The following is a 27843-nucleotide window of genomic DNA, read 5'->3' as shown; positions in this document are numbered from 1 at the left end:
GCTGCTAGCCTGTTTCTGCCTGGCCACCCAGGGTCCCAGGAGCCCCTCAGCTCCCCGCCTGTCCACTGACAGGAGGCCTGAAGCTCTGAGGTCGCTCAGCTGCCCACGTGGCCAGGGCACACAGCCATGTGAGATGCACGGCCCCCACCCCTCCAGCTCAGGCCTGGGCTCAGGAGGCGGGGTGCACAGGGTGGGAGGGGCAGGGCTGGCCGGGTGGGCACACTGTATACGGTCAGCCTCCAGGGCCCTGTGGCCCTGGGCAGGCCCTTCCCCACGGGGCTCAGCCCTGCCATGCCAGGAGTGGGCTGGCTGGAGGGGCCCTTGACCCGGCATCCTGAGCCCCAGGCCTGAGCCGGAGGCGTGGTGGCCGAACCCTGGAGATGGAAGTTTGGTGCCTGGCCCCAGTCCCGCCTCGGCCCCAGACCCACCCCAGGCCAGGCCTGGTTCCTGTAACTGAGGCGGTGCCAGGTGCAGGCCCTGGGTGTCGAATTCCAGGAGCCCGGATGGGAAAACTGCCCACCAGACAAAAGGACATGGGACCAGCTTCCTGTGTCCTGGCTGCTGACCTCCACCAATCTGTGTTCCCAGGCCTCGGTTTCCCTTTGTGAGATGAGGGGAGGGACCCCTCTTGCTGTCACAGAGGACATGTGCTTAGGCACAGTGTGGAAACAGAGACCCAGAAAGCATTTTCCAGGCTCTCGGCCTCACGTGGAAAGGTGCTGGCTCGGGTAGTAGACGGCCATCAGCTGTGACTAGTTGGCCATCGGCTGTTACCGGTTAGCCATTAGCCACTGATAGAACTGCCGCGGCTGAGCTAGCAGAGGGTGGTGTAGTGTGGTGTAGTGGCGTGGTGGAGTGTGGATTACGGATTGCAGTTAGCAAGTGAGGTTGGTTGGCAGAGAAAAGTGGATGGCAGGTTGCGGATCGTGTGGCTCCTGCTTCCTGTGTCTCCAACCCAGCCGCCAGCGAGACTGTAACGGTATGACTCCCCTATCTATGGCTTTGTGGTTGTTCCTTTTTGGCCTCACCATGTCCTGCGTTCCTATGTGGGGAGCGGGACCAGAGACCCCGCCTGACATTTTGCATGACACACGCCCTCTGCCCTGAATCTACGCCTGGCCACTCCGCCCCCACCCGGTGTCCATAGGACCCTGAGCCCCAGAATACCCCCGGAGGGCAGCACTGTCCAGCCTGCCAGCCTCCTGTCCTGTCAGCATCCTGCTCAGCCTGAGTGCCAGCAATGACTGCGGGGGTCAGCTGGCTGGTGCCTGGCTCTGTTGGTTCGTTCGCTCTGGGTGCCCTCCCCCCGCCAACTCGGGACTCCCAGCATTCCTGTACAGGAAGCGCCTGTGTCCAGGCCTCAGGCTTCCCTGCCCCCACCCTTCTTTGCGCCCTTCACTGGCCCTGTGTAGGCGGTGGGCCCCCTCCACACCCCACCCTGCCTGCTCAGCCTCCGGACCTTGGAGCTCAGGGCTAGCCCTGCCCACCCCACTGTGGGGTTGGGACCAGCCTGAGGCCAGCATGTCGCTGGGGGTGTCTGGGGGCCTCCCCTGGGGCCTCCAAGGATAAGCTTTACGAATGTGGACATTCTCAGAACAAGGTTGGGGGTTGCAGGTCAAATGAGGAGAGTGACAGGACTCTGAGGCCATGTCCACCCCTCTGCAGTGGATTGGTCTCAGAGTGCTTGTATGTGCACACGCATGCACGCTACACACTCGCACACACGCACACACAAACACCCGGCTCGGCTCCGTGTGATGGGAACGTCTGGATGCTGTGTGGGGAGAAGATGGAGCCCTCCCCTAGAAGGGTGAGACCCTCTAGTGCCTGATGTGGTCAGCGGGCGGACAAACGTGTCCTGAAGCCCTGGGCGGCCACGTGGGCCTCCCTCCCTCCCTCTGTCCCCAGAATGGATGGCTGCAGTCCCACCAACAGAGGAGCCCTTGAGGCCGACAGCCTGGGGTGGGAGCCCTAGTGGCCCAGGGCTGCCCCGCCCCACTCCTGCGTTTCATGAACAGGCTTAAAAATCACACAGAGTCGGGAGTTGCAAAATGCTCCAAGTGTATTTATGGCACCGCTGGCCCTTTCCTGAGGCCCAGGGTGGAGGTAGGATGAGGCTATGCCTCCCGGTGGCCGGCCGAGCTGCCCACTGCACGTCCAGGTGACAGTCATTGATAAGACCCCACCCAATGCTTAAGTCTGGGAGGAGCGCCCACCTGCCCGCCCTCCCAGGCTGGACACTGGAGAGGGAAGAGGTGGGTGACCATGCATCCTGGACTTGGGCCACCGGGACCAGGGCTCAGGGTCCTGGCCTGGGAAGCTGGGCTGCAGGGAATTCAGCTGTCTGTCTGGGAGGGAGGCTGTCTCTCAGGCGAGTGGCGGGGCGCGGGCCCCCCTGCTCCAGTGGCCGCGCTCGGGGTCACCGTGGGGGTCGCACTGCAGGCCCACGCAGCCGCACTCCTCCACCTGGGTGTAGCTGAAGGCGCGGCGGGAGCCATCGGCACAGCTGAGGGTCACATTGCGCAGCGAGGCTCGCAGCTCCTGGCAGCAGCTGCACCTGTGCTGAACCGCGTTGGCTTCCAGCGAGTACCTGCAGGGAAGGCCGCTCAGCGCCAGGGCTCACGCCGCCCGAGCCCACCACAGACCCCCAGCAAAGACCTGCGGCCAGCCAGGGGCCAATGACGGCAGGCGGACGGCATCGTCACGACCACAAGTCTCAGAGGCGGCTTGGCTCACGTGCCGATTGGGTGGTGTGAATACCCCCGCGGGTGGGGAAGGGCACACATGGGCCCTCACTGGCCCCAGTAAGTCACCAAGGGCTCAGTGAGTCTGGGGTCTCAGGAGACAGAAAAGCATGACTGCAAAGAGGACAAGGCCCTGGGTCTCCGCCCACCTGAGGACCCCTGCTGGCCCCGCCCCCTCAGCTACTTCGCCTCCCTGTCCCACCCTCGCCCGCCCACACCGGGCCAAGTGCACCCTGCACAACATGCGGGCCTGCCAGCCCTGGGGCTCACGTACATGGAGGTGGTGTCCCCACAGTTGCCCTGGCAGTATGCAAGGCGCACGGGCTCCATGGAGCTGCAGCCCTGTAGCTGGATGACCTGCTGCTGGTAGTAGACAGCGCACGTGGACTCTGGGGGGAGCGTGTGAGGCAGTGCAGAGGTCAGCATCAGCCAGGCGCTCCCAGGGCCTCCCCCCGCCCCCACGGGCACGGCCACGGCCACGGCCACTCACGGTTCTGGGGCTGAGGCTGGGGACAGAGGAGGCAGCAACCATCGTCGCTCAGCCGAGCCTGGTCCTGTGCCAAAAAAGGGGGGATGTCACTAGTGTGGGAGCAGCCACTATAAATGGGGAACCGAGGACGCCAGGCCAAGCACACACAGGAGTGGACAGTGCCCCACGCAGGAGGGTAGCGCCCTGCTGGCATTTCATGTGGGGCTGACCGCAGCTCCCTAACCCTGTCCACCCTGGGCTCCTGGAACTCACCGCAGGACAGCGGAGTGGGGGGCATGCCTGCTTCGTGGTCACCACCACAAGCCCATCCTGGTGCTTCTCACACTCGTGTGTCACACAGGGGTTTCCAGGGTCTGACCAGGACTCACCAGGCTGCAAGGAGGCCCAGGCCAGCAGGGTGAGTGCACCTCCCCAAGGCACTTCCCTCTAGCAGAGGACAGCACTGCGTGTGTCCCCAGCCTGCGGCAGGGTCCCCCAGGGCCTCTGCCAGGAGCATGCTTTGCAATGACAGCTCCCCACGGGCCCTGGTGCACCAGGGTCCTGCCCGCTCAGTCCCCCGCTGTCACTCTGCCTACAGGGCACCCCACAGGGAGGGGTGGGCCTCACCCTGAGCGTGGGCGTCCCTGGGGTTCCTGGGAGGCTGGCTTCGTCCTCAGCCTGTCGCGAGCCTGTGACCCCCCCACCCCACCCCCAGGACCTGCGTGTACTCACATAGAAGAGGTGGGCAGCAGTGTCACTGGTGTTCATGACACAGGCCACCTGCACACACAGCCCACAGCACTGCCCGCTCTGCGCCTGGTACTCGAAGCCCTGTGGGGGAGGGGTAGGTGTGTAGCCTGAGCCTCAGCTGCCCGGCACTGCCCAGAGGCTCAGAGCAGTGGGGGCGGCGGGCACTCACCACGGGGCAGTGAGTGTTGCAGGTCTGGGTCTCACAGCTGATCATGAACCTGTCCGACTGGGCACCGCCGAGCACCTCGCATCTGCACGTTTCACATGGGCTTGAGGAGACCACGGCCCCAGGCTGGGCAGAGTAGGGTGGCAGCGTCAGTGGGCTGGGGCCAGGCCTGGTGCCCCTGCCTTCCCGACATTCTCTCCAAGCCTGGCTGACCTGTCCTCCCCAGGGTGACCCTCAGTGGCAGAGCCCCAAGGCTGAGCCTCCGTGGAGGTCCTATGTTCTCAAGGGCCCAGCTGGGAGAAACGACGGCTGGGGCAGCCCTCATTGTGTTCAGAACAGAGGGCGGGTGGTCTGAGCCCGGCCCAGCCTCAGGCCTCAGCCACACTGGCAGGTATAGTGCCCACCTGAGCCACGGGACCCTCGCACAGCGGGGAGACACATTCTAGGGGACAAGCCGGCAGGGGTAGGGCATGCTGAGTCTCCTGTGCCTCGGGGCCCTGACCTGTCCCGACCTCTGGCTGGTCCTTACCTGGTACAAGGTGCCATTCACACTGCAGACGGTCCAGCCTGTTCAGGAGACAGACAGGTCTGCACACCCACTCCTCCCGCGCCGCCCGCCTCCCTCCATTCTCACTACTGCCAGCCTCCTGGGCACACAGGTGCCCACCCCATCACTAGAGTGTCCCGTCCACAGGACCACAAGCCCTAGCTTTCCCCCTAGCAAGGCTGGCGAGGGGGCCGGGAAGTAGCTGGCTGCCTCAGGACCACTGGGCTGGCACACTTACTGCACTTTTGGCTGGGGCAGCAGGCCCCCTCTTTGTAGGTCAGGACCTGGTGGGAGCCCTCAGGACAGTCTGCAGGTGGCGGGCAGTAGCTGGCGTTGCAGGCTGCGGAGGGCGGGAAGGAGGCACTCAGGGGCCTGTGTCATCCCCGGGGGTCTCCTCGTGTGCTGACTGCCCAGGGGGTGGGTGGCAGGCTCTCCAGGGGGCACCAGTCACCCAAGGGGTGAGGCTTCTAGTCAACCTGGGTGCAGGAAAGCTCCTGCCCTCCCAGCGCTCCTGCTGGAGTCACCAGATGAGACTGCAGCAGGGGAAGGTGCTGGCCCGTTCTCCTCGGCTGTGGCCCCCCCGGTGCCAGCACCACCTGCCCCTCACAGGCGAAGCAGGCCGGCAGTGAGCCAATGCAGTGCGTGTGGGACCCTCAGCAGACATGAGGACAGCAGCCAGAGCCCCACCCCCGTCCCCCCAGCACGGGGCTCACCGCAGTGGTACTGGGGACAGCACTGGCCTGCCTGTGGGGCCACAGGCACAGGCACGGATCCGGGCTCGGGGCAGGTGGGGGGCAGGGGGCAGGGCTGCCGCCGGCAGCTCAGACTCCGAGTGCTGCCGTCACAGGTGCACTCCTGGCAGTCGATGTGGACAGTGTGGCCCGGCTGCAAGGGAGGCACATGTGAGCCTGGTCCTGGACTGGCCTCAGCCAGCAGGGGGCGCAGGGGAACCCGAGGGAAAGGGCTTCCAAAGTGCGGGTGCTGCCTGAGGCCCTGGGGGCCTGGGGCAGATGGGAGACAGCTGTGCTGGTGGCTGGCCTCTGCCTTCACGGTGTCTTAGCAGAGAAGGAGGACGTCCCAGTGGAGGACAGGCGTGGCCAGCCTTGGGGCCAGCACCCACACACTGCTCCAGGGCACCCGCTCTGCCGGGGAAGCCCTGCCCCCTCCTGACCTGCCAGAGTCACACTCACCTCCACAGGCTCCCCGTGGGGCCCCATGCACCCTGGAGGGAGGGAGAACAAGGTCACAGTTGGGCAGCCACACCCCCGTCCTTCAGGGCAGGACCCGTGGACCCCACAACTGAAAGCCCCGGGGTCCAGCTGAGAAGGCGTTCGGGTGGAAGGAACAACCCACCAGCCCCAAGCCCAGCTGGCCATGGGACATACTGGGACAGCCTGTGGGCACGCAGATGTCCATGGTCGTGCTGAAAAGTGTCATGTCCTCTGGACAGAAGCAACCCTCTGTGACAGGGCCGGCATCCTCAAGGGCCCTGCGGGGAGCAGACGGTTGGCCTGACCCCTGTGCTCTCCAGGGTGGGGGAGGCCATCTGAGGGGCTCTGGGGTCTGGGAGGGAGGGCAGCACTTACACAAGGCTGGTGCTGTCGCTGCCATAGCAGGTGGGGGGGTTGGAGGGGCCGCAGGGCCGGTAAACCTTGTCAGCCGGGCAGGTGAAGGCTGTGTGGAGGGAGAAGCCAACCTGAGGCCGCGTGCGCCAGCCAGGAGCCACGCCAGGCCCCAGGTAAGTGCTGAGCACCAGACACCTGCTGGGGGGGCCTGCAGCCTGCAAGACACCCCTTAGGCCCCGTCCCTGCATGCCCTGCGTAGCCCAGCCTGTCAGAGCCCACCCCACCCTGCACCCCGGCCCAGGGGCCCTCCTATCTCTCCAGGAACCAAGCGCGTTCTGCCTTGGGGTCAGCCTTCTCCCCAGGAAGCCCACCCCCGGCGGGCACTCACGGCACGTGTGGTTGGTCTGGCCCCTCCAGTCAATGCACACGCCGTGGGACGCACAGAGCGAGGCGTACAGCTCCAGGCTGGAGCACACCACGTCCGAGCTGGTGGTCATGTGGCACTGGTCGAAGACACAGCCTTGGTAGTACGGCCCGGGGGGGATCACGGCATGGCACATCTCGAAGACCCTGCAGCACAGGGACACACGGGTCGTGGGGCAGCCCTGCACCCAGCAGCCAGGCTCAGGCCTTCCCTGGAGAAGGGCCAGGAGGGTCGCTGGGCCCACCTGAGCTCCAAGCACCCTGGGCTCCAGGCCACCTGACCACAATGGCCATTCCTCCTGCAAACTCTCCCCTGGGCTCCCCCATCCTCTGCCTGCAAACCCAGGGACAACATCTGCCCAGCCCCTCATATGCCCGAGGCGCACATGCTCGCCAGCCACACCAAGCCCTGTGCCTGGCAGGACGGCAGCATTGGCTCTGCTTGGAGCCCACGATGGCCACTGGTGACCAACACAGGGGCCGGTCAGTCCCATGGGCGCTCTCCTGTCCACTGGTCTCCTCCCTCGGGAGCCCCCTGCAGGCCCACTTCTCCCCAGCCTCCCCTCCCCAACTGCCCCCAGAATCTTACTCGCTCAGGATCAGCTGGCAGATTGGCGAGGGCGGGCATGGGGCAGGCGGGGTCGTGGGCCCGACTGCAGTGGGTGTCGGGGGAGGCCCGTAGCAGGATGGCTGGTTGGGATCGGTCACCTTCCAGTGGCCGGACATGTCAGAGCAGGAGGTCACCACTGCTCCCCCAGGGAGGCGACACTCGTCCTTTTGGTCATTGGTGCAGGTGCCTGGGGCAGGGTGGCAAGAGTCAGACAGCTGGGGAGAACACAACCATGCCCACCCTGCCGTGGGTCAGTGTCCCCAGGCTGTACTTGATGGGTGAGCTGAGGGACCTGGCCCAGCCCTCTGACCTCCCTGTGCTTCCCTTTCCCCCAGGAGCACGGACAGGTGTGGGTCTCTGGGCTGGGACGCTGGCTCATTCTTGGTGCAGCCAGAAAGCTGAAGACCCTGGAGGCCCCGAGCCGTGCAGGCGGCCTCACCATGCAGAGCACCCCCCGTGAGCTTGCCCAAGGCCGGCCCTCCTCACAGTGGACCCACAGTGACAATGGCCAGGTGGCGGCCAGGGCTGGGGCTCACCGCACTGCCCCTCCGTGTTGTTGGCGAACTTGCTGAAGGGCACCTGCACCGAGAAGATGAGGCCGCTGAACATGACCTGGACGCCAATCTCGGGGATGGTCACGTACATCTTGATGCCGACTTGGGAGATAACGATGCCACGTTTCTGGAAGCCGGGGCTCACCACTTTGCTGTTGAAGACGATCTAGACGCGGACACAGCGAGGGGGACAGGAGGACGTGCCATCGGCCCCGCCTGCACCCCCTTGCCCTGCCCGCTAGCAGCTGCCCGGCCGGCGTGTCCGCACCTCATTGGTCATCTGCCCTCGCACTGGCTTGCGGGTCAGCGTGACACGGTCCTGCTGGTACTCGACAATGATGGACTGCGGGCAGGACAGCCCGTCCTCAGCGTCACAGAAGTAGTTGTTGATGAGCACGCGCAGGTGGCCGTACACGGGCACCACCTGCTGCACCAGCACGTAGGTGCAGTTGTCCAGGAACGTGTAGTAGGTGCCGTCAAAGGTGATGTAGTGGGGGTCACCCCAGCCGCTGCACACGCCTGCGGTGCGAGCACGGGCCTCAGTGGGGGGCCCAGAGGACCCAGGACTCTGACCAGACCCGTCACTGGGACCCGCACGCCCAGCACCCGCTCAGAACCAATGGGGCCTCAGAGTGGGGGCCAGAGCCCCCGCCTCCTCCAGCTGCTCCCAGGGTTCTGGGGCTCGGGCAGCAGTGCACTGAGCACCCCTGTTGGAGCCTGGTACCACCCATCCACTGCCACACCGTGCGAAGTACTTTCTGGCATCTAACCCAATTCCCACCGCCTTTGCACAGCCCGGCCGCCCAGCCTGGCACCCCGGCTCACACTGGCACTGGTAATGCATGCAACAGCCGTCCTCGTCTGCCACCTTCAGGGCGGGGTAGCCGTTGGCGCAGGTTGGCTCCTGCAACTGCGGGCACGGGCGCGGCTGCAGGGTGATGACGTTGTTGCCCTCACAGGTGGCCTGAGAGCAGTTGGGCATGGCCCAGGTCTCTCCTTTCTGTGGAAGCAAAGACAGCTGCAGGCCCCGCCCCCACAGGCCACCCCTGGGTGCTCAGGACTCATAATGCTGCTGTCAGTCGTCAGTCTCCCAAGAGAGAGGCCAGCAGGGAAACGGGGGTGGGGATGGTGCCTGTGGGACCAGCATTCGTGCCAGGCCTCCCTACCCACCAAGTGCCAGATGGCTGGGCGGGCCTCTGGGGGTATGAAGGTGCCCTCCCCTCGCTGCTAATTTCCATACTGTCCCCACATGTGGTTCCCCCGACTCTGCTCCCGGGCCTCTGCCCTGACCCCACACACCCTCCCTGGCTGTCCAGCTGTGCCCACAGCACTGACCACCCACTCTGGCCCCCTGCCACCCACAACCAGCAGAGTCAACTTCGGGCCCCACACTCCCGGCTACCGAGCAGGCACCCCCTTTGGGCCACTTCCCAGTGTGCAGCTTGCACAGGCCTGGGAGTCGCCCAGATGAAGCCACAGCCTAATTGGAAGGAGGCTGGGGTGGCCGCACTAGCCACCGAGCCCTCAAGAAGGGCAGGAAGGGGGAGGTTACCATTCTTGGCGGGACGGCATTTGGGCATCCCTCCTGAGTGACGGGCACGGGGGCCGAAGGGGAGGACCCAGGCGGGGAGGTCGCCGTGGTGGGAGGCGGCGCGCTGCTGGGGCAGGCCTGGCCGGTCTGCCTGACCACATGGCAGTCCAGGCTGCACACAGCGTAATAGCAGTGGCCAGCCAGGTCTGTCTGTTGGTATATGATGGATCCTGCGGGACAGGGACAAGAGCCGTCAGTGGAGCCATGCGGGAAGGCCCACAGTGGGGAGCAGCCCTGGGCGGCCTGTGGTCCACTCGGGCTGGAGTGGTAGGTGGCCTTCCTGCCAGATGTCAGGGGAATAGATCCTCAAAGATGGCTGTGGCGCTCCTGTGACCACAGCTAGCCCTGTCACAGAGACAAGGCACCTGCCCTTCACTCCATGGCTTTCTGTGGATGGGATATCAGTGACAGGCAGCACACACCCCACCAGGCAGACTTCACATACCTGCAGGGTAGAGCTGGTCAGACACGCTGCAGTAGCATATGGGGGTGGACGGCGCTGCCCACGTCACGGTAGGAATCGTGGAGGCAGACTCTGCTGTGGGGGTCACGGAGGTCAGAGGGCAGCCTTCTCGGGGCTCGCAGCACAGCACACGGATCTCGTAGTTGAGGCACATCTGGAACCTGCCCGTCTGGTCCCGGTTGTGGCACACCAGGCCCACGTCGGGGTTGCACTCCACCACCTGGCCCAGCTTCTCGATGCTGACGTCGGGGTGGTTCTCGGCTCGGCACTCCAGGTGAGTGATGTACTCGGGCCGGCGGCAGATTCTCTCTCCACTTCTGACAATGTTGCTGTATGTTTCCAGGTCTCCTCCGTGGGGCCCGGGAGACGGGAAGTCCACGTCGAACCAGTTGGTCCAGGTGCACTGTGGCTGGCAGGTCGTGGTCCCAGGTGTGGGGTGGGTGGTCTCAGCTATAGAAACAGGGGCTGTGGTGGTTGTGGCTGCCGAGGTGGTGCTGGTTGTAGGAGCTGAGGTTGGGCTGGTTTTCGGCACAGAGGTTGTCCTGGATGTGCCCATGTGGAAGGTGGTCTCAGTAGGACTGGTGATCCTCACACTTGGGGTGCTGGGTACTGTGACAGGTTGGAAGGTAGGGCAGCCTTCTCGGGGCTCGCAGCACAGCACACGGACCTCGTAGTTGAGGCACATCTGGAACCTGCCCGTCTGGTCCCGGTTGTGGCACACCAGGCCCACGTCGGGGTTGCACTCCACCACCTGGCCCAGCTTCTCGATGCTGACATCAGGGTGGTTCTCGGCTCGGCACTCCAGGTGAGTGATGTACTCGGGCCGGCGGCAGATTCTCTCTCCACTTCTGACAATGTTGCTGTATGTTTCCAGGTCTCCTCCGTGGGGCCCGGGAGACGGGAAGTCCACGTCGAACCAGTTGGTCCAGGTGCACTGTGGCTGGCAGGTCGTGGTCCCAGGTGTGGGGTGGGTTGTCTCAGCTGTAGGAACAGGGGTTGTGGTGGTTGTGGCTGCCGAGGTGGTGCTGGTTGTAGGAGCTGAGGTTGCACTGGTTTTCTGCGCAGAGGTTGTGCTGGTTTTTGGCACAGAGGTTGCACTGGTTTTCGGCACAGAGGTTGTGCTGGTTTTTGGCACAGAGGTTGCACTGGTTTTCGGCACAGAGGTTGTGCTGGTTTTTGGCACAGAGGTTGCACTGGTTTTCGGCACAGAGGTTGCTGTGCTTTTCTGTACAGAGGTTGTGCTGGTCTCTGGCACAGAGGTTGTCCTGGTTTTCGGCACAGAGGTTGTCCTGGATGTGCCCATGTGGAAGGTGGTCTCAGTAGGACTGGTGATCCTCACACTTGGCATGCTGGGTACTGTGACAGGTTGGAAGGTAGGGCAGCCTTCTCGGGGCTCGCAGCACAGCACACGGACCTCGTAGTTGAGGCACATCTGGAACCTGCCCGTCTGGTCCCGGTTGTGGCACACCAGGCCCACGTCGGGGTTGCACTCCACCACCTGGCCCAGCCTCTCGATGCTGACGTCAGGGTGGTTCTCGGCTCGGCACTCCAGGTGAGTGATGTACTCGGGCCGGCGGCAGATTCTCTCTCCACTTCTGACAATGTTGCTGTATGTTTCCAGGTCTCCTCCGTGGGGCCCGGGAGACGGGAAGTCCACGTCGAACCAGTTGGTCCAGGTGCACTGTGGCTGGCAGGTCGTGGTCCCAGGTGTGGGGTGGGTTGTCTCAGCTGTAGGAACAGGGGTTGTGGTGGTTGTGGCTGCCGAGGTGGTGCTGGTTGTAGGAGCTGAGGTTGCACTGGTTTTCTGCACAGAGGTTGTGCTGGTTTTTGGCACAGAGGTTGCACTGGTTTTCGGCACAGAGGTTGTGCTGGTTTTTGGCACAGAGGTTGCACTGGTTTTCGGCACAGAGGTTGCGCTGGTTTTCGGCACAGAGGTTGTGCTGGTTTTTGGCACAGAGGTTGCACTGGTTTTCGGCACAGAGGTTGCTGTGCTTTTCTGTACAGAGGTTGTGCTGGTCTCTGGCACAGAGGTTGTCCTGGTTTTCGGCACAGAGGTTGTCCTGGATGTGCCCATGTGGAAGGTGGTCTCAGTAGGGCTGGTGATCCTCACACTTGGGGTGCTGGGTACTGTGACAGGTTGGAAGGTAGGGCAGCCTTCTCGGGGCTCGCAGCACAGCACACGGATCTCGTAGTTGAGGCACATCTGGAACCTGCCCGTCTGGTCCCGGTTGTGGCACACCAGGCCCACGTCGGGGTTGCACTCCACCACCTGGCCCAGCCTCTCGATGCTGACGTCGGGGTGGTTCTCGGCTCGGCACTCCAGGTGAGTGATGTACTCGGGCCGGCGGCAGATTCTCTCTCCACTTCTGACAATGTTGCTGTATGTTTCCAGGTCTCCTCCGTGGGGCCCGGGCGATGGGAAGTCCACGTCGAACCAGTTGGTCCACGTGCACTGTGGCTGGCAGGTGGTGGTCCTGGGTGGGGTGACAACATGTGTGCTGGGTTTGATCCTGGTAGATGGGGACACATGTGCTGAGCTGGCACTGCTGTGTCGTGTGGAGGTCCAGGGGACTGCAGTGGTCCTGGTGGCGCTTGTTTGGGTTCTGGTTTCATGTGAGGTCGAGTGTGTGGCCTCAGATGTTGCGGGCAGGGTGGTCCTGCCTCTGCACGTGTCCACCCACTCACAGCACTGGATCCGGATTTGGTAGTTGTAGCAGATGGGGGGCAGCTGGTTCCTGTTCAGGCATATGAGTCCCACCGTGTCGCTGCAGAGCACATCCTGCTCCAGCTCCGCCAGTGGCGTGTTGGGGAAGCGCTCTGCCCTGCACTCTACCTTGCTGGGCCTTTCACAGAATTTATACCCTTTGGATCTCAAATTCTGAAAAGTGTCAAAATCTCCGCTGTTTATGTCAGGCCCAGGATAGCTGCTCTCGATCCAGTCAGTCCAGCTGCATGACTTTTTTAAACAGGAGACCTCACTGGGCTCAGGTGAGGGTGGCTCCGGGGTGGTGGTAGACACAGAGGTTATGGTTGAAGCTGTCGTTGAAACTGGCGTTGGGCTAGGGGTGGAGAGAGTTGCTTTCATGGTTGTGGAGGTACCTGGGACAGGCATAGTGGTAGCTGGGGTGGGTGTCGTGGTACCTGGAGCAGGCGTAGTGGTAGCTGGGGTGGGTGTCGTGGTACCTGGAGCAGGCGTAGTGGTGCCTGGGGTGGGTGTCGTGGTAGCTGGGACAGGTGTAGTGGTAGCTGGGGTGGGTGTCATGGTACCTGGGGCAGGCATAGTGGTAGCTGGGGCAGGCGTAGGGGTGTCTGGGGTGGGTGTCATGGTAGCTGGGACAGGTGTAGTGGTAGCTGGGGTGGGTGTCATGGTACCTGGGGCAGGCATAGTGGTAGCTGGGGTGGGTGTCATGGTAGCTGGGGCAGGCGTAGGGGTGCCTGGGGTGGGTGTCGTGGTAGCTGGGGCAGGCGTAGGGGTGCCTGGGGTGGGTGTCGTGGTAGCTGGGGCAGGCGTAGGGGTGCCTGGGGTGGGTGTCGTGGTAGCTGGGGCAGGCGTAGTGGTAGCTGGGGCAGGCGTAGTGGTGCCTGGGGTGGGTGTCGTGGTAGCTGAGGCAGGCGTAGGGGTGTCTGGGGCAGGCGTAGTGACATGCAGGACTGGTGTTTTGTGACTTGTAGAGACAGTGGTTGGGCCAGTTGTGGTGACAAGGCCTGGGGAGGCCGTGCTTCCTCTCAGCACAGATGTGGTCCCTGGTGTGGGCCCAGTTTCGGTTGTCCTGTAAGTTTCTGGAGGGGTGGTCTGGGCTGGACTACTGGAGGTGGGGCAGGCACGGGGGGAGCAGCACAGGACCCTAATCTGGTAGTTGTCACAGAGCCCCGAAACCTGGTCCCTGTTGTAACAGATCAGCCCCACCGTGGGGCTGCACTCGACGTGTTGCCCTAGGGCTTGGAGTGGCACGTCGGGGGCATCCTCGGCTCGGCACTCCACCGCCCGCGGTGCTTGGCACACTTGGTACCCGTGGGCACGGAGGTTGTCCAGTGTGTCAAAGTCACCACTGTCGATGCCCCGTCCTGGATGGCTTATGTCCAGCCATAGTGACCACTGGCATTCCTCCCCACAGCCAGGCTGGGGAGAGACGGAGGCGGTTGAAGGCGCCGGCCAGGGCCATGTGCCCGTGGCCGTGGAAGGGGCTCTGCTCAGGATGTCCGTGTGCGGTCGGCTCGTGGTGGGGCTGAGGTGCGTGCCAGGCGGACCCGTTGAGCTCACGACTGAGGGCAGAGAAGGCAGAGAAGCCAAGCGTCAGGGGCCAGTGCTGACTTGGGGTCCTCAAGGTACCCACCTGCCCTGGGCCCTGTCTGTCAGCTGCCTGGGGGTGTCACCATGTCAGTCTGCCTGTGTGTTTCGGTCTATGATGGGAGCTTGGGGAGAGCGGGCAACCCGTTCCCAGATGTGCCCCATACACGGCAGTTGAATCAATAGGCAAATTGATGTCGGTGAAGGAAAGTGTGCCCCTGGGCATTTCCTGAGCAGAATGTGCAGACATAACCCTGAAAGCCAAAGTTCCGGGGACTCTTCACTCCTGGGGTCCTCTGCTAAGGCTCTGGATGCCCCCAAGAGGGCGTGAGGACTGGGGGTGCCTGGTGCAGTGAGTCAGGGCCGGCCTGGGCACCTTTGCTCGCAGCCCCTGCCCTGTGCTGGGAGGCTCAGCCCTGAAAGCAGGACTGGGAACGTCAGTGCTTCCAGGACGCTCCACGAGACTGACCCTCCCGGGCTGAGGGGAAGCCTTCACGGTCCCCAGCATGTCTGCCTTACCAATTGGGGGTGTAGAGAAGGAGAAGGTGGTGTGGGGGACAGAGGTGGTAGGACTGCAGGTGTGGACCCTCCTCTCGATGGTGCCGTTGGCCCCACAGTGGGCGGAGATGCAGGCGCCTGTTCCGTCCGTCGTGTGGTAGATGATGTCCCCGGGACGGAAACGCTGCCCGTTGTAGGTGCAGACACAGGCTGTGGAGAACAGAGCGGCCAGACACGTCAAGGGAGTGGGGTGTGGGTGGGGAGCCCCAGACCCCAGACCCAAGGAAGGCCATCTGCTTCTCACCCTCGGTGTCGTAGGTGCACTGCACGCCACTCTCGGTGCAAACGCTGGTGACAGAAGGAAGAAGGTAAGTCTAGGAGTCTAGGGCATGCCACTGTGCCAGGGGAGGTTGGGCAAGAGTACCCCCACAGGGGTGCCCTGGGGAGACTGAGGTCACAGCCTCTCAGGGAGCCCCGTCCAATCAATGACCAGTGAGCCCCCCTGACGTCCTGATGGCCACTTCCTCTCCAGGGCACCTGTCCTGGGATCCTTGGGTAGAAACAGGCTCAACCTCCCCCCACCCTGGCCCCATCCTGCTACCCCCTTCCCTTTAGCCCCAGCACCCCCATCCTGCAACAGGGAGGCTCTGGTCGGACCCCTCAGGAAATTCAGGCCACGGGGACCCCTCTGGGCCCTGGTGGGGAGAGGCCCCGAGGGTGGTGGGCCGGGCAAATCCCCCATGAGCTCCACCCAGGCTCCTCGCAGGGAGGTTACTCACCAGGAGTGGCAGTTCTCATCTGAGGGCACCACCGCCCCTGGCAGGTAGGTCTTGCCCCGGACTTGGCAGGGTGGTGGCAGGGTCGGGATTGGGCACGTGGCCACGCACTGCATCTGGTCCTCGTCGAAGATGGGGGCCTCTGGCGGGCAGTTGGGGTAGCAGCCTGCGTGCCAGAGAGGCCTGAGTCCCAGCCAGACAGACTGCCCAGCCCCCTGACACCCACGGCCTTGGCACCATCCCCTGCCCCCGGGCCTTGCCCACAATGCCATGGGGAGCACGAGGTTGTGTCCACAAAGGCGCCTGAAGAGGTCAGGAAGAGTCTAGCCTGGCCGAGGGTCCCAGGATCCCCAGGACAGCCCCTCCCAGACCAGCAGGACAGCAGCCCACCTTCCAGGCCTCGTGCGTCCTGCAGGCACTGGCCGCGGGGGTTCCGGCAGGTCCTCAGGCAGGGCGCCCCACAGGGCTGGTAGTGCCACTCACACTGGCCCTCGGGGTTGTAGTAGTCACAGAACAGGGCTGCAGGGGCAGGGACGGGCTCAGCGGGCCAAGCTCTCAGCCGGGAGCCAGCCTCCCAGCAGCCCCGGGGAGCAGAGGCTTTGGAGGGACAGCCCAAGACCAGGTGGCCAGCAGGCTCCCCTGCACCCCCATCTTTGACCAAGTCTTGTGGGCTGTTCTGATGCCTTTCCTTCCCCTGTGCCTCCTGGATGTGGCCCCCAAGGGCATGAGCCCAGAATTCCCATGGGCGAGACGGGCCGTGGGAAGGGTGGCCAGCGTGGGGCCCCCATGGCTTCTCAGCAGCACCACCCGTCGGGGGTGGGGAACGCGGCCAGCATGGCTCTCCAGCTACCACTCTCTGGCCAGGATCTGTCTGGGCTAGGCTGGGGAGGGGGAATGATCTCTGCTGACCCCTCGGTTCCAGAAGGTTCTATCATGCCTGCCATCTCTCCATCAGCCACATGTCCCCCCATTTCATTTTTCTTTCAAACCCTCCCATGGGTGAGCAAGGGCACTCACGGCAGACGTCCGGAGTGCGCCAGGACACGCACACGCCCACCTCGTGGCAGGCCTGGGCGTAGGCGGCCACAGCGGTGCAGAAACACTCGCAGTCACCCCCCGAGTCACAGGCACATGCGTCAGTCACGCAGGCTTCGTAGTACTTGGCTGGCTCCACCTGTGGGGGAGAGGCCTCAGATTCTGGGGACTCCAACCCCTCAGGCTCTTGGGGGAATCAGGTCGGCGTGGTGGTGCTGGCCTGGGCCTGTTTTCCCTGAAGCTCAGGGACAGCTAATCCATGGCCCCATGTGGTTGGCCAGACCCATCCTACTGTGCATAGGCTGGTCCTAAAGGGTGACCCCACCCCCAGCAAAGTGACGCTGGTCCCCCGCCTTCCATCCCTTCCTCCCAGGCACCCAGAGGAACATCCCACGTACGTGGGCGTGACAGGCGGTGAAGGCGGCGCCGGTGATGATGCTGCACTGCTTCTGGGCCCAGGACTTGCGGGACGGGTTGGCGGTGCAGGGGTCCCGGGGGGCCGGGGCGTCCGGGCAGGACGGGGAGAACTTCCAGCTGTTGCCAAACTCCAGCACGTCACCCACCACAGACCGGCTCCGTGTGGTGAAGTCGTTGACGGCGTTGTCGTCAAAGTTCCCGCAGAGCCCGCAGACCCTCCCCTGCAGACACAGCGAGGGGTGGGAGCTCAGGGAAAGTGCAGGGAGGGCCAGAACCCCCTTCCCTGACCCCTACTCTCTGACCCCATCCATCTCCCAAGAGGAGGAGGAAGCCTGAGTCTGAGGCCCCCCGTGCACAGCCCCGCTCCACGCAGAGGCCCGTGTGGCATGCCGAAGACGCCCACAGCAAAGGGTCTCCTGCTGCCCACCTCCCAGGAAGCGAGCCTGGGCCCATCCTGCCTCTGTCTCTCTGCCTCTGTCTCTTTATGATTCTGTCTCTCTGTCTCTCTCCCCCACCCCACACCCCCAACCCCCTTGGTCAGGAGCAAGGCAGGCCGGCGGTGCGGGGTCCCACCTTGAACTCGGGACCGAGTCTCAGGAAGATGCTGGTCTTCTTGTCCCACAGCAGCGTCAGGCCGGCGTCGGTGTTCACCACCAGGTAGATGCCCACCTGGCGGATGGAGTAGGGCACCTCCTGCCCTGCACCCTTCTCGATCACTTCCACTTTCCCGTCACTCAGCTTCAGCTCATAGCTCTGCACAGGGAGAGGTCGCTCAGAGCCTGGTGAGGACTCCAGGTCACCTGGCGGGGGGTCTACCGGCCCTATGGTGCCCATCACGGCTCAGCCACGGGAACGCAGCCTTCCTAGGCCTCCCCAGAGCCTCCCAAGGGGGTGCCCCAGCTCCCACCTGGCCCCCCACTCACCCCCAGGAAGATCTTGATGGCCTTGGAACAGGTGGTCCCCGTGGTGCCACAGGGGACGTTCTCAGTGACGACGCGGAAGGCGTCCTGGGCACTGCCATTCCCACCACAGTGATCCTGTGGGGACAAGGGGACCCCGCTGAGCTTCCCGAAAGGAGGCTGGGATGGGGCAGCGATGCCGGCTGGCAGGAGGCTGGGGAGGCCGGGGGCTGCGTACCTGCACCAGTGTATACTCGCAGTTCCCATTGAAGCTGTAGCGCTGCCCGTCGAAGGTGAAGTAGTGACCGTCCCCATACACGGCGCAGGTGGCCAGGCAGGGCTCCTCCGTGCACTGCCACATCCTGCTCTTACAGGTGCTAGGAGGGGACGTTGCTGGTCAGGGCAGGGCTGGGACAGGGCCCCCCTCCTAGAGGCCGCGGTGGCCTTTCCGGTGCCTGACTGGGGGTGGTCTCCAGGCTTGGGCCTCGATGGCTGGAGCGGCAGCCTCCCCCCAGGATTGGGCCCCGAGCCCCCCGTACCAGGTGTTGCAGCCCACACGGATGGTCTGGCCGGCCTGGTAGCTGGCCCCGTTGTGCACACAGGGACAGTCAGCCGAAGCAATGCAGCCACCTTCACCGTCGGCCACCAGCCCATCAGGACACACGCAGCCGGGCACACACTGGGGGCTGTACTGTGGGCGGGCAGACATGACTCAGTGGACAGGAACAGTCAGAGCCCCCGCATGAGAGTGGAGGGTCCCCTGGGGCAGACAGCAGGGCCTGTGCCCAGCCGGGTGGGCTGTGTGGGGGCCACAGGGGCAGAGGGCCCAGCACACTCGGGCAGGGGTCCTCCGGGGACCAGCCTGGGTGGACATCTCCACAGGTGCCCGGGGGGGCGAGCAGGTGTGGGGGCACTGGGGGGTCACCAGGGGTCTCAGGGGTTATGGGGGCCATGGGGCACTCACACAGTCCATGTCCAGGGTGTGGCAGCTCTTCTGGCAGCCAGCTCCGGCGTCCCCAGGCGTGGCATTGCGGCAGTCGGAGTAAACCATGGGGGGGGCGCAGACTGGGGATGGAGAGGCCGTTCAGGGGACCCCACCACCACCCACCAGGTCTGCTCTGAGGGACATGACTGCTGCATACTCAACGCATGTGTTTCCTTCCGACCGAGTCCACGGCTGCCCTGGGACAGGGTGAGTGTGTGTGCATGTGCATGCATGTGGACATGTGTGTACATGTGTGTGTGCGCATGTGGGCACGTGTGTGATGTGTGGCACGTGTGCATGGCATGCCCACACCCCCGTGCCTCCCTGTTGAGCCCAGAGGGCTGATCGACACCCTGCAGCCACATTGATTTGCCGGCCTTTAGTCCTGAAGCTTCGGGAGGATAACCGGGGGCGCCCTTGCTTCTCCCAACTCACCTGGGGCGGGGGCGGGGCCTCCGATGCAGGTCAGTGTGCCCTGCGTGCAGGTGCTGTGAAGGGATGCCGGTCAGAAAGTCTGCCCCCCCCCGTCCCACCCCCTGCCCACCTGCAGGGGCTCTTACCAGACAGCCCCACGCTCATGCAGCGACTCCCCGTTGGGGATCACGGTGTCCCCGTGGTAGCAGGGACAGCTGATGGCTGGCACACACTTGCCCATGTCGTCCAGGAAGGTGCCCTGAGGGCAGGTGCAGCCATCCACGGGCACAAAGCTGACGCCACAGGTGACATCCTGGTCACTCCGGGCCCGGCAGGTGGGTTGGCAGGAGCTGATGTGGTATTGGTAGGTCATCGAGTTGGGACAGGTGTCCATGGGCTTCGCTGTGGGATTTCAGGGAGGGGACAGCACTCAGGACACACTGGGCGTCCCCGGCCCCCGGCTCCATGTCCTGCCAGGCCCGCCCTCCTCAGCAGAATCTGGGGGCCACACTGGCTTGGGTGCTCCCTGGTTCCTGAGCCCGGTGCAGGGAAGGGCCCATGGAGCATGTACTCTAGCTGCTGGGGACACCGGGCCCTGCACACTCACTGCAGACGCCGTCCCTCCAGCTGCTGAGCAGCACGCCCTTGGCCGCACAGGCCCGCACGTAGGAGGACAGCGCCGCACACAGACAGTCCTCGCTCTTCTCACAGTTGCACGTGTCGAACAGGCAGTTCTGGGGACGGGGCGGCCGGTTACCGTCAGGGACCCCAGCCCACACATGGCGAGAGTCCCCCACACGGCTGGTCCCCTGTCTCCTGCAGGACCCCCACCCCCCAGCCCTCACCAGGGACCCCACTCCCTCAGCAGAGCGTGTGCAGACACTCGGGCCACGCTCCCTGGCTGGGCTGGGATGGGCTGGGAGCTGGGGGACCTTGGCCCTTGTCTCTGTGACCTTAAGGGTCCAGCCCTGCCCACTCAGCCTGACTCCACAGCATCTTGGTGTCTCATTTGGGCCCTGGGGCCCACAGGGCTATGAAGTCTCTGCTTTGGCCCCCAGGCCTGTTATAAGGCTGGAGCCAGGAGACCGGCCCCAGACCCCTCTGCCATGACCCTCGGGACCACCCAGGCCTCCCGGACCCCCGAGGGCTGCCGTGGACCAGCGGAGAGAGGCAGGGGGGGCGGCATTACCGAGTAGTAGGTGCCAGGGTTCACGGCGGCGTGGCACTGGGTGAACGGGCCTTGCGGGTCCGTCAGCCATGAGCACCAGTGCTGAGCAAACTTCTCTGTGGATGGGAGGAGGGGGTCAGCGGGGCAGACAGTGGGCATCAGAGGGGAGCTACGCCCCTCCTGTTACCCCAATTCCTGACACGCGCCCCTGCCTGGGTCAGCAGCACACAAAGGGCCCTCCCTGCAGTACCCTGTTCCTTTTCTTCCGGAACTCACCAGGGCCGGCCGGAAGGATAACGTGTTGGCAGTTTGCCTGATTACCACCTGACGTCCTCCCCCAGAGTTCGAGTGGACAGCTGGAGCCACTCCTGGACCTCCGTAGCCTGGGGAGCAGGTGGATGAACACCTACCGTTCTCCACGCTGAGGGAGCAGGGGTCCTCGAAGCTGTTCTTGACATTGGGGCAGGCGGCCTGGGTCTTCCAGGTGTTGGCAAAGGCCGCGGCGGTGCCCTCCACCACGCCGCTGAGGGTCCGGAAGTCGTCGGCCTGGTTCTGGTTGAAGTTCCCGCAAAGACCTGGGCAGGCGGGGGAGGGTGCATGAGGCCCGTGAACCCCCATTGGCCCCCGAGGGGGGCTCGGGCATCCAGGGTAGGCAGTGCCTCTTACCACACATCAGGCTCCGGAACTCAGGTGCCAGCCTCACGAACACCTGCATGATGGGTACCAGCTGGATGTCCACCTGCAGACCCAGGTTGGTCTGGGCGATGATGAAGAAGGTCGAGGGTCTGAAGAGTGTGACGTTGGCTGTGGACACAAGGGACGAGGGTCTCAGTAGGATTCTAGGGGTGGGGCCCTCACAATGGGGGGTGCTGGGCCGGCGCCCTCACCTGCCGAGACGGGAAGCTGGGTGTAGATCTGGTTCACAAACACCTCCCCACTGGCCTTGACCACGACGACCTGGGAGTGGGGGGGGGCGGCACATGTGTGTCACAGGCTGGGGGCCAGGGCTCCGTCAGTGCCCCCAGAGGCCCCCAGGGGGTATATAAGTGCCTGCAAGAACTTGCCAGCTGGGCATGGGCTCTCACGGGGAGCGGCTGATGACCTGCGTCTCCCCGGGACCCTGTGGTCATCCCATTTTCTACAGGGACTGAGGACTGTGCATTTTTTTAATCATGTAAAAACCAAAGTGATTTTATAACAAAGAGGCCTCCCCCTTCTTGGGCCGGTTGGGGCAGGTGCAGAGGCCCTGGTGCCCCCTGAGCTGTCCCTTTGGGGACGATCACATGGAGACCCACAGAAGTGGACACAGCCAGTGGGGCGGGCGGAGCCTCGGGCCAAGCCCCGCCCTCGCTGCCCACGTCAGCATCAAGGCTTGGGCAGTGGTCACTTGCTGTGAGGGACATGCCCCCTCCCCCAGGCCCCTGGGGTCTGCACTCACCGTCTGGCCCCCACCCAGACTTAGCGTCAGGCTCCTTAGGCAGGTCTCGCTGTCCGTCAGGCCACACCTGCGCAGCTCGGCCAGCACGGTGAAGGCACTGCTGTCACAGGGCTGCAGACACAGGTCCTCACGCTCCGGCCAACACACCCCATGCCCCCCGCCCCCATGCCCACCCCAGAAACCCCGTGGCAACTGGGGCCACTTCCTGGAGGACTAGGCATCGGGGACCCCGGGGTGACCCCAGCTACATGCAGCCCGGAGGGGAGTGGGGACTAGATGTGGTCCTGACAGCTGCTCTCCGGTGAGGACCCTGGCCGCACCTTGGCCAACACGTAGCTGCAGTCCCCATGCACTGTGTACAGCTTCTCGTCGAACGTGGAGAAGTGGGCGCCTCCCAGCACCGAGCAGGTGCCCGGGCATGGAACCTCCTGGCAGCTCCACTGGCCTCCGGAGCAGGTGCTGAGAGCAGGGAAACACCATGTGCCTGCCGGCCCACAAGCATCCAGCCCCCGGCCTCCAGGTCGGCACACGGACAGGTCTGCCAGACCTGCCTGTACCAGCACACAGACTGGGGCCCGTCGGCGTCTGGAGAGTGCTGACCTATGCCCAGGCCCCCAGTGGGAGGGGATGACCAGTGCCTGGGCCACAGCACCCAGAGGGGCTGTCCCAGGGCACTTCTGGGGGACAGGAGGGCAGGCTTGGGGTCCTACCAGTTGGTGCAGTCTGTGGAGTAGACGGCCCCTGGAGCGTAGGTGACCCCGTTGTACACACAGGGGCACTGGGACACAGGGACGCAGCCAGTCTGGTTGATGTCATCAAACACCATCCCTGAAGAAGTATGCAGGCTGTGTGGCAGGTGCTGGGCTGTGTCCACTTCATGTGTGGGGGGACGGCCCTCTGCCCCTGATGGCCCTGCCTTCAGGGGTTTCTCAGACCCAGGGAATCAGGGACACCACTAGCCAGGTCAGAGGGGCCTCCCTTCCAAGAGTCCGGTGTGGCAGTGCCAGCCACCTGGGGACTCAGAAGCATCCCTGTGATTCTCGTGGGGCTGGTGGGGGTGGGGCGCTGTCTCACCCTTGGGGCAGAAGCAGCCGGCCACACAGTGGTCCTCGCAGAGCTGGGAGTGCTCCAGGTTGGAGCAGGTGTCGGCACAGGGGGAGCCACACTCGCGGTATTGCATGTTGAAGGGACACGTCTGGGCTGCAAGGAGGTGGTGGGGCCCACGTCACATCCTGCCCTTGCCTCTGGGCCCAGACAGGACAGTGTGACGGGGACGGGCGGTTGGGGCACTCACGGCACAGGTCAGGGCCCCGCCAGTCCAGGGGCAGCCCCCCAGCGTGGGCACACTGGCGGGAGTACTCGGCCAGGGTGTGGCAGATGCAGCTGGTTAGGTCAGTGTGCTCGCAGAGGCAGAGGTCTTGCCGGCAGGCGTCCACGTAGCTGCTGGCGTCCACCAGGGGGTTACAGCCCAGGAACAGCTTCCCGCTGAGGATCTCCTCGCAGATGCCCTGAGGCAAAGCCAGGAGCCCATGCTGAGTCCAGGCTCTGGAGGGCTCTGGGGCCACAGCCCCCCACCTCCGCCCCACCCCACCCCCATTGGCTGTTCACGCTGGGACTTACATTGCCGGTGGAGCAGTTCATCGGGGGTGCAGGGAGCACGGGGTCCTGACACTGCTCCGTGGGGCCATCCATCTTCTGCAGGTTCCCAAACTCGATGGGGGTCAGCTTGACGTCTGCAGGAAGCACGACACTGAGCTGTTTGCACGCTCCTGGTGCCTCATCACCGTCCCCAGTGCCTGAGGTGTCCCAGCTATGCCCACCTCCCCCATCCACACTGCCGGGGTAAGCAGCGGCTACACAGGATGTGCAGGGGTCTGGAGATGAAGTGAGGGCCCACGGGGCATGGGACTGCAGGGTGACAGACTGAGGCCCATAACTGAGGCTGCACAGGCCCGGGGCTGGCACGGGGCCCCGAAGACTGGAGAGTGACCCTGAGCTCCTGCTGGCCCTCGGGGCCCAGCCGAGCCTGCACTGGGCCACCCTGGCCATGGCCTCTGGATGCTTCAGCCGGCTCAGTCCCCCGTGACTGGCAGCCCCTTACGGGGTGGCTTCTTGTGGGGCTTCATGGCCTGGCAGAAGGGACCTGGGGATCGAGCAGGTCACACAAAAGGCCACTGTGGCAAAGACTTGAGGGCTAAGGGCAGTGACAGGGTCTGATTGGAGGTGGGTCTGTAATTTCAGGTGAGGCTGTGTGGTCAGGGGTGCGCACGGCCCAGAGCGACCTCACTGAGAGCAAGATGGTACAGTGTGCCGGGATGGTGCAGGTGTGCACACGTGTGTACACCAGGATTGTGTGAGTGTGCCTGTGTGTGCCTGTGTGCACATGGGATCATGGGGGTTGTGTAAACGTATCTGTGCATGTGCGTGTGCGTGTGGTCGGATGGCAGGTGGCTGCCGGGGAACGCGAGTTGGAGACATCTGACTGGGAGCCTGGAGGACAGCCTTGCAGGCAGTGCTGCGGAAGGAGCTGGGAGCCGACCGGGCACGTGGCCCGGGGCTCACCGTGGGAGAGGAACTCGTTGAAGACGGGGACACCGTTGAAGTCTCCGCAGAGCCCGCAGGTCTGGTTGGCGTATTTGGTATCCAGCTCGAGCTGGAATGAAAGGAGACGTCAGATGCCTGGCCCACCAGGGGTGCCCAGGATGGAAAGGACAGACGAGGTGTGGGAGCCTGACATCCCCAAGGAGGGGCTGGGGGGCTCCTCAGAGGAGACCTGGGATGTGGGTCCTGCCCACGCACGCACCCAAGCAGGCTATAGCCTGGAGGAGCCGCCCGTGGGCCCCCACCCTCACCTGCCATGCGGGCGGGGTCTGACCCTCCCACCTACCTTGCCCAGAGCACTTTCTTCCCTCTGTAGGGACACTGCCGAGATGCAGGTGCCCCCGCCCCCCAAGACTCACCAGGAAGCTGTCGTCTTGGTTCCACATGAAGACCAGGCCCAGCCTGGCCACCACCTTCAAGTAGCTGCTGCTGTGCTCAACAAGGACTCCGGACCGGCTGAAGGGCAGCTGAATTCTGTGGAGAGAGGGCCCGGCTGAGGCACCAGGGACACGCGAGGACACGCGAGGAGGTCGGACCTCGGGCAGGAAGGGTCCCGGCGTTCACTGTGCCACAGATGGTGCCAGCCGGCGTGACAAGGACAGGGGGCCCTGGAGCTCTAGGAAGGGGATGCTTCCAAGGGAAGCACAAGTGCCCTGGGCCCGGGAGGGGCAAGTGGTCGAGCACAGCATCTGGGGAGATCCCGGCCTGGCTCCGCTGTCGGGGAGGACCCCACGTTTCTCCCATGGCTGCCCAGAAATGCCCTCAGCTGTCCAGGGGCCCAGACTCACGGGTGCCCATCGACCAGGACAAAGTCCTTGGTCAGCTCAACGACCACGCCACTGAGCTTCATGGTGACTCGGCTCAGCACGGTGGCATTGGAGCCCAGGCCACGGCGGAGCTGGATGTTGAAGTCCTCGTAGGTGGCGCCACAGTGTGCAGAGAAGACGTAGTTGCAGCGTCCCGGGAAGCGGAAGACGTCCCCGTCGAAGGTCTTGTAGTGGAAGTTGCCCCATGTGCTGCACACCCGCCCATTGTGTGCCGGGTTCAGGGCTGTGGGGAGAGCAGCCGCCTTGCTGAGGGCACCCCCACCTGCTGCCCCCACGCACCTGAGTCTGGGACATGCTGCTGCCCGAGGGCGGGTATCTGGGGTGGTCCTGCCTGATACCTGGGGAATGTGGCCCTTCCCCAACACTTCAGCAATGTCCCCCAGATAGGTGGCCACCCCCAGGTCTGAGGGACAAGGAACCGGCCAGTGCTGGCACCCCGTCCAGCCCTGTGGGGTCACACTCACCTCGCACCACGGGGGTGGTCCTCTGAGGCGGGAGGATGGTCACTCCGAGGACAGGGTGGGCTGTAGGAGCAGGGGCATGTTGACGCACAGACCCCGCCCCTACTGCCCGTACACACAGTGCCGTGGGGTGGGCAGTGTCTGTACCCAGCAAGGCTCCGGGCTCCCCAGCCAGCTGGACTCTGCCGGCCCGGCTTCCCTGCCTGCCATACACACTCAGGGCAGAGGCGGTTTCCCTCCACCCTTCACTTCCTCTCGGTGATGGCCCCAAGGCACCCAGGGCTCTCAGCTCTCACAGCCACGTGGCCCAGGAGGCTGTTGCACGTGGGGACTCCTTGCACCCAGAATCTTAAAAGTACCCAAATTGTCACCAGTGCTGAAAACAGTCCCTCAGGCGCTGAAATCAGGGCAAGCAAGCTCCCTGACAGCCGGTTTGGGGAAATGCAAGCTGAGGTTGGCAAGGTTTCCCCCGAAGCCTCCCAGACACGCAGCGTCTGGCCGTGCCAGGGCGCCCCTCGCCCACCCACCTCTCCCAGAGCTGCGAGGACTGCACCTGGGCAGCCTGGGCACAGAAATACCCAGAGAGGCCGCCGCCAGCCCCGCTTCCAGGCCCAGAGGCCACATGTGCGGCCGGCATATCAGGAGTTAAACAGGGAGAAAAGAAGTCACTGTGAGCTCAGCTGGCCCTCCAGCCATCGCCGCCTCTGAAGCACGATGGGGTGATACCAAGCAGCCTATGGGGGTCTTCCAAGTGAGCAGCTGAGGCCGTGTTTGCAGGGGTGTCCCCCGCCCCCAGTGGGGCCAGCTGGGAGGGACCCAAGGCCAGTGGGCCCTCAGGGTCTGCCAGCTGGGGTGGGCGGGGCAGCTCTGACAAGTGGGGGACACTCACCGTCGGGCCCCTGGGGGTTGAGCGGGAGGTCCTGGTGCTCATAGGCTGACTCCACAGAGCCATCCTGGGCTCCGCCTGCAGGAAGAGGACAGGGTGCTGGCCTGGGTGGGTGCAGGGGAGACATGGCGTGCATGGAGGGGGGAGGGGGCTTCTCTCTGCACTGGGCGGGGAGCTGGGAGGGTCTCCTAGACCCACAGCTGAGCCTCGACCCTCCTTGAGCACCCCCATAACTTGGCCCATGAGCATTTGGGGGTCCCTGGGCCCTGACTGGGTGTCTCCAGGGACCCTTCACTCATTCATTTACACTGAGTGCCCACCACAGGCCAGGCACTGCTGTCCTTGCTCAGACATGGGGGCAAAGCGGCAGCAGCTGCCCTGGGCAGGGCCTACTGAAAGGTCGCTTGATAAAACACAGGGGTCCTGACAGCATGTCAGGAGGCCACCAAGGCTCTGTGGGAAAATTTGGAGCAGGTTGGGGGACCTGGGGGCCAAAAGGGGATGGGGTGCTCCGGCCACTGAGCAAGTGGGGCTCAGTGCAGGGGGCCGGGGCAGGGGTCCGAGGGATGGTGGTGTCGGCCCCGGCAGACCCTGTGAGGCTTATTTCTGGGGTCCTCAGGGGCCCCTGCCACCACTGGGAACAGCATCCCAACCCCACAAGCTGGAAATTGCAGGACGGCTGGAATGAGGGTTGGAGGCTGAGCTGCTGGAGCTGCTCACGGACGCACTCAGCTTGTCCAGAGCCCAGGACAGCCTCTGGGCTCCCCGCAGGGGACCAGGGCCCACCCAGGACATGGGGGAATGGCAGGGGCATCGCGTCGTGGCCAGGGCCAGCCTGGGAAAGCCAGCCAGAGTGAGTCTCACCTGTGTGCTGGGCGCAGGCCAGGGCAAGAGCCAGGGCCCAGAGCGGGGCCAGCGTCCTCCAGCCGACACCCATCGTGTGGAGGGAGGGGAGAAGTCCCCAGGGCAGCCTCTGCGGACGGACCTGAGTCGGCAGGAGCCTTTTGTAGCCCCAGAGCTGGCTCCAGCCCCAGCAGCTTTACGTGGGTGGGCGGGGCAGGGCCTGTGGTTCCCCTCACCCAAGTAAACAGTGGGCACTCGCTTAGTGCTGGCTGGCGGCCGGAGACAGGCAGAGATGGGCGTGTGTGCCAGGTGGGGCCTGGTTTCCTGAGGGCTTCCGGGCCTCAGGTGTCCTCCTACTGGGCCCCACACCCCAAACTTTTCTAGGCACACTTCTGTGCAGCCAGACCCCTGAGTTCTTGGTACTT

General features: G+C 64.4%; 1 protein-coding gene across 1 annotated transcript; it reads right to left on the bottom strand.

The window, feature by feature from the left end:
• Positions 1–2044: 2044 nt before the first annotated feature.
• MUC5AC (mucin 5AC, oligomeric mucus/gel-forming) lies at positions 2045–27535 on the bottom strand. The gene is made up of 50 exons (XM_033119744.1): positions 27440–27535; positions 26579–26653; positions 25693–25752; positions 25190–25451; positions 24761–24875; positions 24363–24453; positions 23421–23533; positions 23095–23308; positions 22875–23000; positions 22511–22628; positions 22121–22259; positions 21801–21911; positions 21250–21319; positions 21029–21166; positions 20773–20937; positions 20384–20478; positions 19802–19928; positions 19341–19596; positions 19216–19268; positions 18760–18860; positions 18335–18486; positions 18034–18172; positions 17820–17933; positions 17470–17649; positions 16878–17117; positions 16462–16618; positions 15835–15963; positions 15448–15610; positions 14973–15016; positions 14690–14878; positions 13648–14145; positions 9865–13149; positions 9381–9589; positions 8654–8828; positions 8097–8347; positions 7811–7994; positions 7254–7461; positions 6630–6811; positions 6263–6350; positions 6062–6165; positions 5867–5898; positions 5390–5561; positions 4915–5016; positions 4659–4696; positions 4133–4255; positions 3946–4044; positions 3487–3606; positions 3235–3298; positions 3019–3133; positions 2045–2590 (listed from the first exon to the last, which is right to left on the bottom strand). The coding sequence occupies exons 1-50, from the start codon at positions 27510–27512 to the stop codon at positions 2368–2370; spliced, it is 10281 nt and encodes a 3426-aa protein (XP_032975635.1). The 5' UTR covers positions 27513–27535; the 3' UTR covers positions 2045–2367.
• Positions 27536–27843: the final 308 nt, after the last annotated feature.

This window comes from Rhinolophus ferrumequinum, chromosome 11 (genome assembly GCF_004115265.2).
Source record: "Rhinolophus ferrumequinum isolate MPI-CBG mRhiFer1 chromosome 11, mRhiFer1_v1.p, whole genome shotgun sequence".
NCBI classification, from domain to species: domain Eukaryota; kingdom Metazoa; phylum Chordata; class Mammalia; order Chiroptera; family Rhinolophidae; genus Rhinolophus; species Rhinolophus ferrumequinum.
Note: the sequence above shows the minus strand (reverse complement) of the source record. Positions and strands in the feature narration are given on the sequence as shown.

Bases quoted from the DNA above. Each gene is read 5' to 3' on its own strand.
- MUC5AC (XM_033119744.1), bottom strand. From the start codon at position 27,512: ATGGGTGTCGGCTGGAGGACGCTGGCCCCGCTCTGGGCCCTGGCTCTT. The intron at 25,452-25,692 runs GTGAGTGTGACC...CTCTCCCCACAG, and splicing joins GACCACCCCCGTGGTGCGAG to CCCTGAACCCGGCACACAAT. The intron at 3,607-3,945 runs GTGAGTACACGC...GCCTCCTTGCAG, and splicing joins CTGCTGCCCACCTCTTCTAT to CCTGGTGAGTCCTGGTCAGA.